The sequence below is a fragment of the Salvelinus sp. IW2-2015 genome, linkage group LG4q.2, assembly GCF_002910315.2.
Source record: "Salvelinus sp. IW2-2015 linkage group LG4q.2, ASM291031v2, whole genome shotgun sequence".
NCBI classification, from domain to species: domain Eukaryota; kingdom Metazoa; phylum Chordata; class Actinopteri; order Salmoniformes; family Salmonidae; genus Salvelinus; species Salvelinus sp. IW2-2015.
In genome coordinates this window covers 4,652,952-4,665,918 of record NC_036843.1, presented here as the reverse complement: position 1 = coordinate 4,665,918, position 12,967 = coordinate 4,652,952, and the positions used below count along the sequence as shown (strand labels likewise).

At 40.3% G+C, this 12,967-nt stretch overlaps 2 protein-coding genes across 2 annotated transcripts in view; both read left to right on the top strand.

The window, feature by feature from the left end:
- LOC111963163 (CNK3/IPCEF1 fusion protein) overlaps positions 1–3,680 on the top strand; it is a 37,931-nt gene extending 34,251 nt beyond the window's left edge. Inside the window, exons 17-23 of the mRNA XM_023986413.2 lie at positions 199–272; positions 521–592; positions 691–752; positions 907–1,025; positions 1,209–1,563; positions 2,156–2,346; positions 2,523–3,680. Coding sequence (XP_023842181.2) covers positions 199–272; positions 521–592; positions 691–752; positions 907–1,025; positions 1,209–1,563; positions 2,156–2,346; positions 2,523–2,723 — 1,074 coding nt within the window. The 3' untranslated portion in view covers positions 2,724–3,680. The remainder of the gene's footprint in view (positions 1–198; positions 273–520; positions 593–690; positions 753–906; positions 1,026–1,208; positions 1,564–2,155; positions 2,347–2,522) is intronic.
- Positions 3,681–3,826: 146 nt separating this feature from the next.
- Positions 3,827–12,967, top strand: part of LOC111963161 (SR-related and CTD-associated factor 8) — a 37,651-nt gene continuing 28,510 nt past the window's right edge. Inside the window, exons 1-2 of the mRNA XM_023986411.2 lie at positions 3,827–4,002; positions 5,400–5,483. Of these exons, the coding sequence (XP_023842179.1) occupies positions 3,973–4,002; positions 5,400–5,483 (114 nt within the window). The 5' untranslated portion in view covers positions 3,827–3,972. The remainder of the gene's footprint in view (positions 4,003–5,399; positions 5,484–12,967) is intronic.

Sequence of the window (12,967 nt, the reverse complement as noted above, 5' to 3'; positions counted from 1 at the left end):
AAGTGTCTGTCAGTTTCTTCTACGGAGGCATGATTACTGGCAAGATGGAGGAATTAATTAAGCCTATGTTTACCATGTGTCAAAACTAATTTGAGGGAACTAGAAATGGATAAAAGGTTGAATAATGCCTCTTTTCATTGCTTTGAAATGCCAATACCTTTTAATGCTAAGGATCTGTCAATCCTATATTATTTTCAGGCAGAGAAAGCAGAGGGATACATTAACCTGACTGACTTCATCATCGACAGAGCATTGGAGTGCAAGAAAAAATAGTAAYTAACTTGTTTCTTATTTCACTAAATCATGTTACTGTTTGTGTAAAACCGGTCAATACAMCTATTCCAGGTAATCACTGACCATTTACTGCCACATTTTCAATTTGCTAAGAACGACCAACTCTCATAATGACAGGAAGTTATAGGTTGCGTGAATGTGTAACTTCCTGAGCGCAGTGTGAATGATTTGAACACAAAGTGAGAAACTGAATCATCTGAGTTATGTTCTCTCCTGTCTCTTGCAGTGCCATCAAAGCATGTCACCCGCAAGTCATGATTTTTTACTTTGCAGCTGATACCTACGAGGTGATGAACGTGTAAGTCGCATGAAAAGATTGTAATGTAAGTCATGTTAAGAGTGTCATCCTAGAAACAGTGAGGAATGTGACAGTCTCTCTGTGTTTATCTGTTGCAGTTGGTTGAATAAGCTTGGGCTTGCTTCAATACAATACGAACCAACAGAGAGCAACACTGCTGGTAAGCTTTTATGTTGATCAGTCGGCATGATTTATCAGCTGTGGTCCATTCCACCAATTGACTCATTCTGTTCTTTACTACTATTGCCTCAGTATCACTGCTGATTATTGTTTGTCAAGTATGTAGCCTAATGGCATTTTGACTCTGTGTCCAGAGTGCTACAGTGAGGCAAGTGATCACGAGGAGGCTGAGACGACAGAGGCTCCCCCTCCCCCATACTCTGAGCAGATGAACCAGGGCTCTGTGGATGGTCCACCTGGCAGTGGAKATCAGGTCAGTAGGCAGTATGCACTGGGCAGCGGAGTAGGCTCTGGTAATTAAGGCCAGAAGTTTTTCCTAACTGTGTGACGTGACCAAGAAAACCTCTGGGCCCTAGTTACACTGACTTACATTTATTATTTCAAAGTGTTGAGTGTTAACCTTGCTGAACAACCCCTTTATGTTCTTCTCTCTCAGGGTACCCTCCCTCCCCCCTACTCCTCCCCCCTTCCCAGCGAGACCAATGGCTCCTTCTCCTCACCTGTCAGCACAATGACATCACAGAGTTCCGTGTCCTCACTGGCCAAGCATCGTCAGTCATGGCTGGACCTTGTCTCGCAGGCCTCTCCTGTTGTCGGGGAAACGGTGGTGTGCTCTGTGCAGGTCCACACACATCGGCCCCCACATACTCAAGAGAACGAGGGGCCCCTACAGCACCACCAGGAGGCTTCATCCTACCAGGACCCTCCAGGGAGCACAGCCAGGGAGGAGGACTTTAACCCCAGGGAGCAGACAGAGGAGGTGGCTGTGCTAGAAATAGGGACAGAAGATGGTGAGAATGCTTTTTTCTTAACGGCTGTTGACTTAAATAAGGGGAACATATTAATCACAATACAAACTGTGAAGGAAAAATAATTGTGTGCTCCCTGGATGCCTTTAGTTCTTACGTGATCAGACCTGTGGATAGGAGAAGTGCAAGTAGACCACACTTCCTGTTGTGCAATGTCACAGCTTCTGTCTTTGGCAGCACATTGGTAGCTGTGCGTTAGTTTGAATGTCTGCCTACACATCCTGCCCTGGCCTTGGAATTTTTGTTAAACAGATTTGAATACCAAAACAATACCAAAACATTTTCACAGTTTTGTCTAATACCAAAACAATACCAAAACATTTTCACAGTTTTGTCTAACATTACATTGTCTCATAACTGTCAATCAACTAGTTGGAAAAAAATATGAAACGAAGTGAAGTTATAGTCAACACTATTTAAATCCTGTCAATGAGCTCAATGTTATTTTTAACCTGTTTTGAGTAAGGGTACTGACTTCAAACCTTGTCATACTTTATCTTTAAAAGTGGTAAACTTATAAATATGTTTCTGCAGAAATATACATTTCTTGAAGTCCATTGTATTGTTATTGCAGTGAACCATGAAGCCACAGCTGATGAGATGGAGAGACTGTACATCCACATCAAGCAGGCCAACCTCTCTCCCATAGGAGACCGCAAACCATCCACCAAGAGGGACTTCAGAGCCTCCTTTATAAAGAGATGCAAAAACCAGGACATTAACGAGAAACTGCACCTCATCAGGACCCTCAACAGCACGCTAAAGGTACATCTGCCAACTTGACTAGAATTATTATATGCTTTTGTTTTTATCAGTTTATCACCACATAGGGGGCAGGATCACATGTATGTTCTTGTTTTCTATGTACAAATTGTATGTGCTGTTTAGTATTGAGACCCTTGAGCATAGTTACACTCTTTCTTTCTTCCCCTTTGATTTAGGCAAAGGAGGCAGACCTGTTGACCATTGAGCAGGTGCTGTCAGAACCCACCCCCTCCAGATTCAGGGAATGGAAAAAAGTCAACACACCTCTGCTCCAGGAGATCTGTCTCAAGCATGGACACCAGGTGGCAGCAGAGGTAGAGCCCTCCGCAGCAGCAGCCAATGCCATTGCTGTCCCCTTTGTAGAGACCAGTTTATAATGGAGTAGGATGAAGTTGCCCCTAAACACTGATCTAAGGTCAGTGTTTAGTTTACCCCACTAATGCTTATGGTTAAGACTTGGGATGGATGAGCAGATTGCGTTCATGTTCCTAGGGGTTACTTTTACTCAGAATGTTTATAAGACTCACTGCRGTTGTCTACCCATAACCCAGTAGCACTAAGGGTTGTACATTTTTATCTAACATATGATAGGAGCCAGCTCATGTGTTGACTCTCCACTAAGTGGAATCACGATAAGAGGAAAGTGTCTTATTTTTAAAGTTGGAGTTGATGCAAACATTTGGTTGATTGGATGACATTATATGGTTTTATATTGTTTATGTTGTCATTTATCTTTTTAGGTTTAGAGATGTAACAATTTACCTTTTCTTCTGTTGTGATATGTACAGTGTTTGCTTGCATTTGAGTTATCTCAAGTAGTGAGTGATGGAACATTGGGTAGATGTGTCCATCTCTGAAAGCTAATTTCCACAAGTGTTTGTTATTTTGCAACATGATCGGTTGCCTATAGGACAAGGTTTTATTTTCTAATAGTTTTACAAACAGTTCAACAGACTTGCACTAGTGCTGCCTTGAAATGTACAGTATGTAAGCTTTTGATACAAACTTTTGTGACTTATCTTGGTTACATTTGGATCATGATATCTTTGTGGTTTTCCTAGAGACATTTTATCATTCAACATTGCTGTATGTGATAGCTGTTACATTCAGGTCCTGATACTTTGATGGAGACGTTGTTATGCAAGCATTCCATTTTGTGCCAGCAACAATGAATCCTGAATTGTAATTTATATGATTTAGCTGTGGAAAATATTTTAAGTTGTTTTATCATTGTAAATAAAGTAATTGTACATAGGTATAAAGTGTGCATTTTCATTAAGTGACTGTATCGAAAGAGTAATAAAGAGTTAAAATGCTCTGCATTATAAATATCAGCGTTCTTTCTTTCTTCAGACAGATGCTTTTTAAAATAATCTAGCGGGGTGTTAAAGCATTTTTTGACCACGAGTCGTCGCCAGTTAGCTACTTTRATTGGACCTGCAATGCAAGTGTGTYACACTTGGGTTCGCTGGTCTCTGTACTGCTGTTCGGATTTCATTGYGGTTGTGCGCCATATTGGCAATCTTCTCCATCTCACCAAGCTAACGTAGAGCATGCATCAAACCGGTTGTCGAAGAGAACAATATAAACATTTTACAGCTTACAACGAGACTCAAATACAACACCATGGAGGCTGTCAAAGCATTCAACGGCGAGGTTTGTATGATTTCTCCCCCACATTTCAATGCAAGTGACTGTAATGTTAGTGAAATGTATGATTAACATTAGCTAGCGTAAAGCAGAAAGGGGGAGAAGGGCAGCTAGACACAAGGCCGCATCTTTTCAGTAGACAGGGTTRGCTTCCACCATGAATATTGATAACCCAGTTAGTCCTTTTCGATGTAAGCGCTACTATACCGTCATTTGGTCAGCAATACTGAGCTAAACTCGGTGAACTGTAGCTAGCTAAATTGCCATCTGGTAGAGCGGAAAATGTTTAACTAGRTAGTTAATTTAGATTACAGTAGGCTAACTCAATTGAACTTCGAAATCAAAACACCCCCTGTCGCTATCTACGTCACCCTAATTTACTTAGTTAACGAGTAACTACCAATATACCCAACGTTYGCTATTTTCTTAACTCAGTCAACTGTAAAGGTTAGCTGGCTAGCTAGCTAACAATGTTAGCCAGACAATAGCTAGGGAGCAAGGCCTGGTAAAACGTGAGCTAGTTAGCTGTTATGTTTTCGCGTGGCGGCCGGTGCAATGGGCCCAGTTAGCTAGCAAATTATGCAGTAAAATAATCACTGATGCTGTATTACTTTGTAGGTAACTAAAATAGCATGCTAGCAAGCTATTGTATTTTGTTCTAAATAATTTTMGGGGGCCCAGTAGTTTTCAGCCAAGTCACACTGGTCGAGTCATTCGTCTGACTTCAGTTAGCAAGGGCAAGACGGGTTTACTGATCCGTTGGTTAGTTTAGCTAACTGATTTCTATCTTCCAAAATAACTGAGGTTGGTAGAAATGTGCCAGACTTCGCATCTGGTTCTGTTCTTCAGTTCAAGTTTGCCAAATGTGTCAATGTCAAGCATTCTGCGTGGCCCGGTTGTTGCTGAAACCAAACTGACAGTAAATTCGAGTCTCCATAGTCATTAGTAGGTGATATGCATTCATTCACACATCTAGTTATCTCTGTAGTAATAATGCATGACTAAACTAGTATAAAACGGGGAATGTGGCCACATAACATGGTGTGCCTGTGTAGAATTACATAACATGAACCATAAAATCAGATGTCGTCGACAACATACAGCGAATTAAAACATCAGCATCATGCCCAACACACGCACTACTTTTTCAGCTACTAATATTTCATTGGCGGCTATTGCTTGAATATTCTTTGTGCGCATAATAAAGACAGCCCCAAGTGTCTTTAAACACTTTTTTGACTACATGCTTTCCCAGGCCTATTTAGCCTACTGTACAAACTAAATGTTTGCCATTCCTCTTAAGTCTTAGCCTCAGTCCTGAGTAATGTGTTTCTTGTCTTATTTAACACTTTTATATTAAAATGTGTTTGAACGGTTTGTTTCCTTCACTTTCTGTCTTTCAGCTCTACTCGTTGAATGAGTACAAGCCTCCAATCTCCAAGGCGAAAATGACCAATATTACCAAGTCTGCAATAAAAGCTATAAAAGTAAGTATGTAGAATTTAATCAAAAGAGAGGGTAAAGAGTTGGAGTGATTCCGGACAGAGAGTCTGTCCCCCAGCCGTACAATGAATGGGGTTCAAATAACCCTTGTTACCTGAACTAACTAACCTCRTAGTCAGTCTGACATGTTCTTGCAATGCACTATTTGGTTCAATTGCATAGATTGATTAAATTCAAGCTCTGGAAGGTATACAAATGTCAGCCAGCATCCTTCTATTCACTCTAACCAAAACAAATGAAGATAATACATTWAAGGCCCCACCAGTGGGCAATGTCCCCTGCCCCTATTTCGATGTAATTCCTGTGCTTGGGAAATACTAATTTAGGTTCCGCCTCTGAAAAATTACACAGGCTGCTAATACATATTAACGAATCGGGGGGTGGGAACGTTGTGGTGATTTTCATGTTGAGTGGAGAAATAAGTATGGCACTGAAAGTTGTCAGTGTAGCTAGCGTGCTAACCTCGTCAAGGTAGCTAGTMTTAGCTGTTTTTTTACTAAACCGTATTCGAAAGTTTAGCAAGCTGGCTAGGCTATTGCTGGTTCTGGAGCTGAATTTGTCATACCTTTGCCACAGATGGATAGGAGAAACCAGTATTTTTGACTTTGCAATCTATTGTTTTCGCCAAAGTTTTGTAATCTTCCATAAATTGCGACAGCGAATCCACCATAGAAAGAATAAGATTAAGCTCTGGTAATATGAATAGCCTACCTACTGAACGGTTTGGTAATATGAATAGCCTAACTACTGAACGGTTTGGTAATATGAATAGCCTAACTACTGAACGGTTTGGTAATATGAATAGCCAATCTACTGAACGGTTTGGTAATATGGATAGCCTAACTACTGACGGTTTGGTAATATGAATAGCCTAACTACTGACGGTTTGGTAATATGAGTAGCCTAACTACTGAACGGTTTGGTAATATGAATAGCCTAAACTACTGAACGGTTTGGTAATATGAGTAGCCTAACTACTGAACGTGGGGTAATATGAATAGCCTAACTACTGACCGGTTTGGTAATATGAGTAAGCCTAACTACTGAACGTTTGGTAATATGAATAGCCTAACTACTTGAACGGTTTGAGGTAATATGAGTAGCCTAACTACTGAACGGTTTGGTAATATGAATAAGCCTAACTACTGAACGGTTTGGTAATATGAATAGCCTAACTACTGAACGGTTTGGTAATATGAGTAGCCTACTACTGAACGGTTTGGTAATATGAATAGCCTAACTACTGAACGGTTTGGTAATATGAATAGCCTAACTACTGAACGGTTTGGTAATATGAATAGCCTAACTACTGAACGGTTTTGGTAATATGAGTAGCCTAACTACTGAACGGTTTGGTAATATGATAGCCTAACTACTGAACGGTTTGGTTATATGAGTACCTAACTACTGAACGGTTTGGTAATATAGATAGCCTAACTACTGAACGTTTGGTAATATAGCCTACTACTGAACGGTTTGGTAATATGAGTAGCCTAACTACTGAACGGTTTGGTAATATGAATAGCCTAACTACTGAACGGTTTGGTAATAAGAATGAAGCCTAACTACTGAACGGTTTGGTAATATGGATAGCCTAACTACTGAACGGTTTGGTAATATGAATAGCCTAACTACTGAACGGTTTGGTAATATGAATACCTAACTAGAACGAGTTTGGTAAATGAATAGCCTACTACTGAACGGTTTTGGTAATATGAATAGCCTAACTACTGAACGATTTGGTAATATGAATAAGCCTACCTACTGAACAGTTTGGACTAGATGGTTTTTTCCTACATTATAATGGACACAGTGCAACCTTTGGTAGGATGTTGGCAGGCTATTCAGCTGCGCTACAGCAATTCCAAGTCAGCCTGTGCTCATGCCATGGTTCTCACAGCTAGTGGAAGTGAAATGATGGGCTACAATGACTTTGCTCATGATGCACGCCGCAAATGATATGTAACAACACCCTGAGCGTATATGAGACACGAAACAAGACAATACCAATACAAATGTAACAACAGCACAACAAAATAGATAAACATGATAGTGGAATTTTCTTTCACGGGTGCCGTTTTGTTATAGGATAGACACTTGTGGTTTCTAGCTGCACCAATCAAAGCAGTGGAGTATGGTCAAACCATTCATCATGGGGGTTGCGTGGTTCAAAAATGCAATCATATCAMAGACAATTTTACCATTTATGAAATTGTCTTTTTTTAAATATATATATACAGACTAGCTAAAAAAAATGAAACTTGAAAAATTATCCAATGGATTATGATAATTTGTTGGTGAAAAAGTGAGAATTTTCTCCATGGCTCAGGTGACCATGTGTAGGCAGGCTATGGCGAAAAGCTGTTTGGCTCAGCTCAGTCCCGATTCGTGAAGAGGTAGAACTTTGCAGGTGTTTCTGATTAATAAACAATACCATGCTGGAGGGTGGTAATATTCAAATAAAACCCAGCTCTGAAAATAAACGTAGACGGAAAAGTATTAGCATGTCATCTCATAGGGGAAACACGCCATTGACATGGAAAATATCTGAATTTCCAACTTCAAGCCAAAATATATCATACTTTGACTAAAACGATGACTTATTGACTTAAATCGTTGTGCAGCAACATGGGTAAGCTGTGGGCATATTCTTTCAGCCAAAAAAGCACATTTCGTATTTTAAACCTTKCATTTTTCCTAACTGAAGCACCTTTTTGTCAGACTGACAAATTCTGTCATTTGTATGTGATAACTCTAATTTCAAAATGGGTCATAAACTACTGTCCTAAATACTGGCAAAACATGCTGATAACTAGGACTGATAAAATGCCTAATTTGAAAGTGCCACTAAAGAATGTGCCYCAATGTTGATCATGCCGTTTGAAGTAGCTAGTACCAGTAGCTACGTAGATAAGCAACTATTTTTGGTTGGTAATGGAGAAGTTCTTACAGTTGTCCTGTGGCCCAATGCCATTTTTCACTGCAACTGAGAACACTATCTGCACACATAATTGTAATAGGGTGCTACTGTCGGGTGTTGTTGGCAGTACTTAAACTCCAACTCATGTTCGCCACAAATAGAAGAGTTCTTATTTTTGCCACTATGCTATGTAGTAACTTATGCTGTTTGAGTACTTCTTCAACTYCACATTTGTAGGCCTAAACAAAGTAAGAAGCACAAACCAAACGCTAGGACTGGTGACCGCTTCAATAGGCCTAAATCACAGCCTTATTTCTGTAGGATCACATGTGTCCACCTTTTATGTTATAAGTCCTCTTGTTTCCTTTCCATACTGGTATGACGGTGCCTTATGCTGACGAGTAGCAATGGGTTGAAACTCWAGTGGAAGCAGATTTTAAGATGATGCAGATAAGCTGCTTCTATTTGATTTGAAAAATGTCATACACACCCTCTTCATATCTTTTGGTGGTTATGTTTGGTATCACATTATTCTCCTCYTGTAGATTTTCTCTGAAACTTTAATCTTTCAGCTGCTGTTTTTTATACTTTTACAGGCCTTGCCAGTCCACCCCTGTGCATTGTGGCCCAATGATTGTACTGAGTCTACTTGGCTCAGCATGCAGTCTAATTAGCTATAACACAGTTAATGCAACAAGAGGAAAACATTTACAGACTAGGTTTATGAATAATAATAATAAGCTATTTATTTTCGTCAGATCGCATAGGCAGCCTGTATAGAGGAGTATTTTTAGTTGTCAACAGATTGTTGCCAGCTCACTCCCAAACATATTTAGATAGCTCATCTGTGTAGTTAGTGCCTGTGATGATGTGAGCCCATCAACAACTGCAGAGCTCTCCCTCAAATTCCACCAAACACAAACAGTGTGTTGCTATGAAAATGCACGAGAAATGCATATAGCATTATTAACAACATCAGCTGACCAGTCACTGTTCTCACCATTCTTATGAGAGTATTAGGCCAAGGTGGACTTAGAAGAGTATCTTCTTTTAAATGTTTTATACTAATGTGAAGTAGCTGTTGGACACCATGCACTGGAGAGTCACAGGTGACATTAAGACAACACTGCAGAAGAAAGTGAAGATTTATCACTGACAGTTGAAACATGTTCTTAGTATGGTGTATGGTTTGTAGTTTTGAAGTTGTCAGAGGCTGGCATGGCTTGATGTTCAGGGATAGTAGTCTGTTGTCAGGACTCACGCGACCACCGGCTCAAATTCCATGAGATTCCTGCATACTACTCTAGCAAATGATCACTTTTTGATAACATTTCGCCCTTTCGACCTCTGAGGCTCTGAAGACAGTCGAAAGGCCGAAACCAAAGCATCATAAGAAAATTATACTTTGCATGCTCAGTGTGCAGGAGTTTTAAAGCTTTAATAGGTAACTTTTTGGGCGACCCGACCAAATGCACATGGAAATGTGTGTTATTGGTCTGTCATTCTCATTGAAAGCTATTCTAAGAAGCGGTAGATATGTTCTATGTGAGCTATTTCTATGCTTCCCATTTTGTTTTTGCGTCTTTTACTTTTGGTTTTGTACACCAGCTTCGAACAGCTGAAAATACAATATTTTTGGTTATGGAAAATATATTGCAACMCGGTTCAGATGGTACAATGATTCTCTACACTGTACTTGCTTGTTTTGTCACACAAACTGAGCTTAGGCAAACTATTAGAGATTTCTCCGTAGTGCATCTTTAGCTATTGTTTCATATCTACAATGCACGCACAAATATCCTATTCTGAATGTGTGAGTGCCTTTCACTTCAAATCCCTGTGAATGGGCATTCGGTTACTCTACTCTTGTCGGGAGTGTGGGGGCCATTGGTTGAAATTCTTCCGGAGAATCTGATGTTCTTGTTGGTTCCGCCTCCTTTGACACTAGCATATCACGAGCCAATCACCACAGAGTGAGGTGGTGTTCGAAAGTTGGTGAGGATTGGGGTGGAGACCGACAGCGCATCTCGGTATGGAGCACAGTTCGGTATGGAGTTCACAATGCATGTATCATCTCATCAGCTGGTAAAAAAATGTATTGTGCAGGGTAAATTTGCTGTAGCCACAGCCTATGCTACCATAATAATACGCCTGATATACAGTATCTCATAAAAAATGCAACCAAAATAGATTATCCTGTTCAAGTTTGATATATATATATATATACACTGAGTGTACACAACAATAGGAACACCTTCCTAATATTGATTTGGACCCCTTTTTCCCTCAGAACAGCCTCAATTCATCGGGTCATGGACGCTACAAAGTGTCAAGCGTTCCACAGGGATGTTGGACCATGTTGACTCCAATGCTTCCCACAGTTGTCAAGTTGGTTGGATGTCTTTTGGGTGGTGGGCCATTCTTGATACATGGGAAACTGTTGAGTGTGAAAAACCCAGCAGTGTTGCTGTTGACACACTCAAACCGGTGCGCCTGGCACCTACTACCATACCCTGTTCAAAGGCACTTAAATTGTCTTGCCCATTCACCCTCTCAATGGCACACATACGCAATCCATGTCTCAATTGTCTCGACGCTTAGAAATCCTTCTTTAACCTGTCTCCTCTTCATCTACACTGATTGAAGTGGATTTAAGAAGTGAAATCAGTAAGGGATCATGGCTTTCACCTGGTCAGTCTGTCATGGAAAGAGCAGGTGTTCCTAATATCTGTACACTCAGTGTACAAACATGTCATAGCCTACCTCTGGCCACCCATCCATTTTCCTGGAATCTTTCTCCCTTGTCAAATCAACGTCTTGCTTATTATATTGCTGAAATCCTGTCACATTTATGACCAACAACAAGTAGCCTTGAATGCATGGCCTAAAGCAGTTATTTATTCAGTCATGATGAGAAGCAAATGCTGTCTGCACCATATTCTAGTCCCAAATAGGCCATATACAGTATTATTCAGGAATGTCATTACAATATTAAGAAAAGGCTCCAATGCTAGCAAGTGATGGCCCGTGATGGAAACGCATACACCGTATGAGGATTTAATCTGAAAGGTAATGTTTCAGCCTTTGTCTTGCATAGTGCAGGTAATCAATTCAATGCAGTATTAGCCTTATTTGTAGCTTCTAATTTATAGCCTTTGTCTTCTAGGGCTGGGAATTGCCAGGGACCCCACATAATATGTGCAGAAAACATGTTGGCCCAGTATTTAAAAATAGATGAACAAGTTATAGGAGGAAAAATACCAGAGTTTTGTTGCTGGTACAGCCGACTAGCGCTGTACCAGCAAAAAAGTTTTTTTTGTTTGTTGACAAAGTTACTTTGAGTCAAATATCGCTATAATATCGTCTAAAAAGAATATTTTGAGATGTAACTTTTACCCCCCGTCGCTACTGTCTTCACTCTTCTCAATTACGCACCTGCCTCCGCTCCTGTGGAGTCCCAAGAGAAAGCTACACTAGAATAGTTTGTTGGACATTTTTTATTTTGAGATTATAAAAAAANCTGCAGAGCTCTCCCTCAAATTCCACCAAACACAAACAGTGTGTTGCTATGAAAATGCACGAGAAATGCATATAGCATTATTAACAACATCAGCTTTGGAAATATAGCCCAACACAAAATATGCGTTATTTTTAGTATTGGTTCCAATTTCAGGGATGTATACTTTATGAGCTCCGATACTTTCACAGTGCAAGTAAATCACTGCTGGCTGAAACTTTGAACTGAAATACTTCATAGTATATTCATCCTAATTAATCATTTCCTGGTTAGCTACACTTAAACAGTCATAATACTTTTGTGGGGCATAGACCAGTATTACAAAGACATTCTATCACTAAAATACTCTTAGCTCTTATCGTCTTGATCATCTTTCTGTCTTTTTGCTGTAGGCCCGCCTCTCGCAAGTCTCTCTCGGTCTCTATGAACGACTCCTCCCACTTTGTTGCAGATAACAAAATAAAGTGCACCTCAATAAAGTGCAAAACTAACCCCTTTATGGATGCTCATTCAATATGTTTGTGTTTCTAAATCTGTACGAATTACAGTGTGATCTTGGTATTGCTTTGCCTGTGTTGCCTGTGAATAACTCCTGTTTCCCTTCCCTCAGCAGCTCTCCCAGCTCTCCCAAAGCACTGAAAGTGAAGCAGGAGGATGGGGTGCAGAGAGTAACAGAGAGATAAGGGAACCCCTAACCAGCTTAGGTAGGAGATGGGCTGTTTCAAACAAGGAACATGGAAGAAGCCAAATCAATGAGACTCAAATTGCTCCTTCACAGAGAAAGATGGGGCTGGCTGCAGAGCTTTTGGCTCCCTGGGTCTTGTTCAGTACCCAAGCAACGCCTTCTCTTTTCTCTGGCTTCATACGTGGTCAGTTCTGACTGAATTAGGACTGAGTTGAATAAACCTAGCTGTTGTTTGAACTTGGAAAGTTGGTCATCCGTGTTCAGTCCATAGTGTAGACTAATTGATGTTCTGTGGCTGTCTGAGTTAAGCTGACCAGTCACTGTTCTCACCATTCTTATGAGAGTA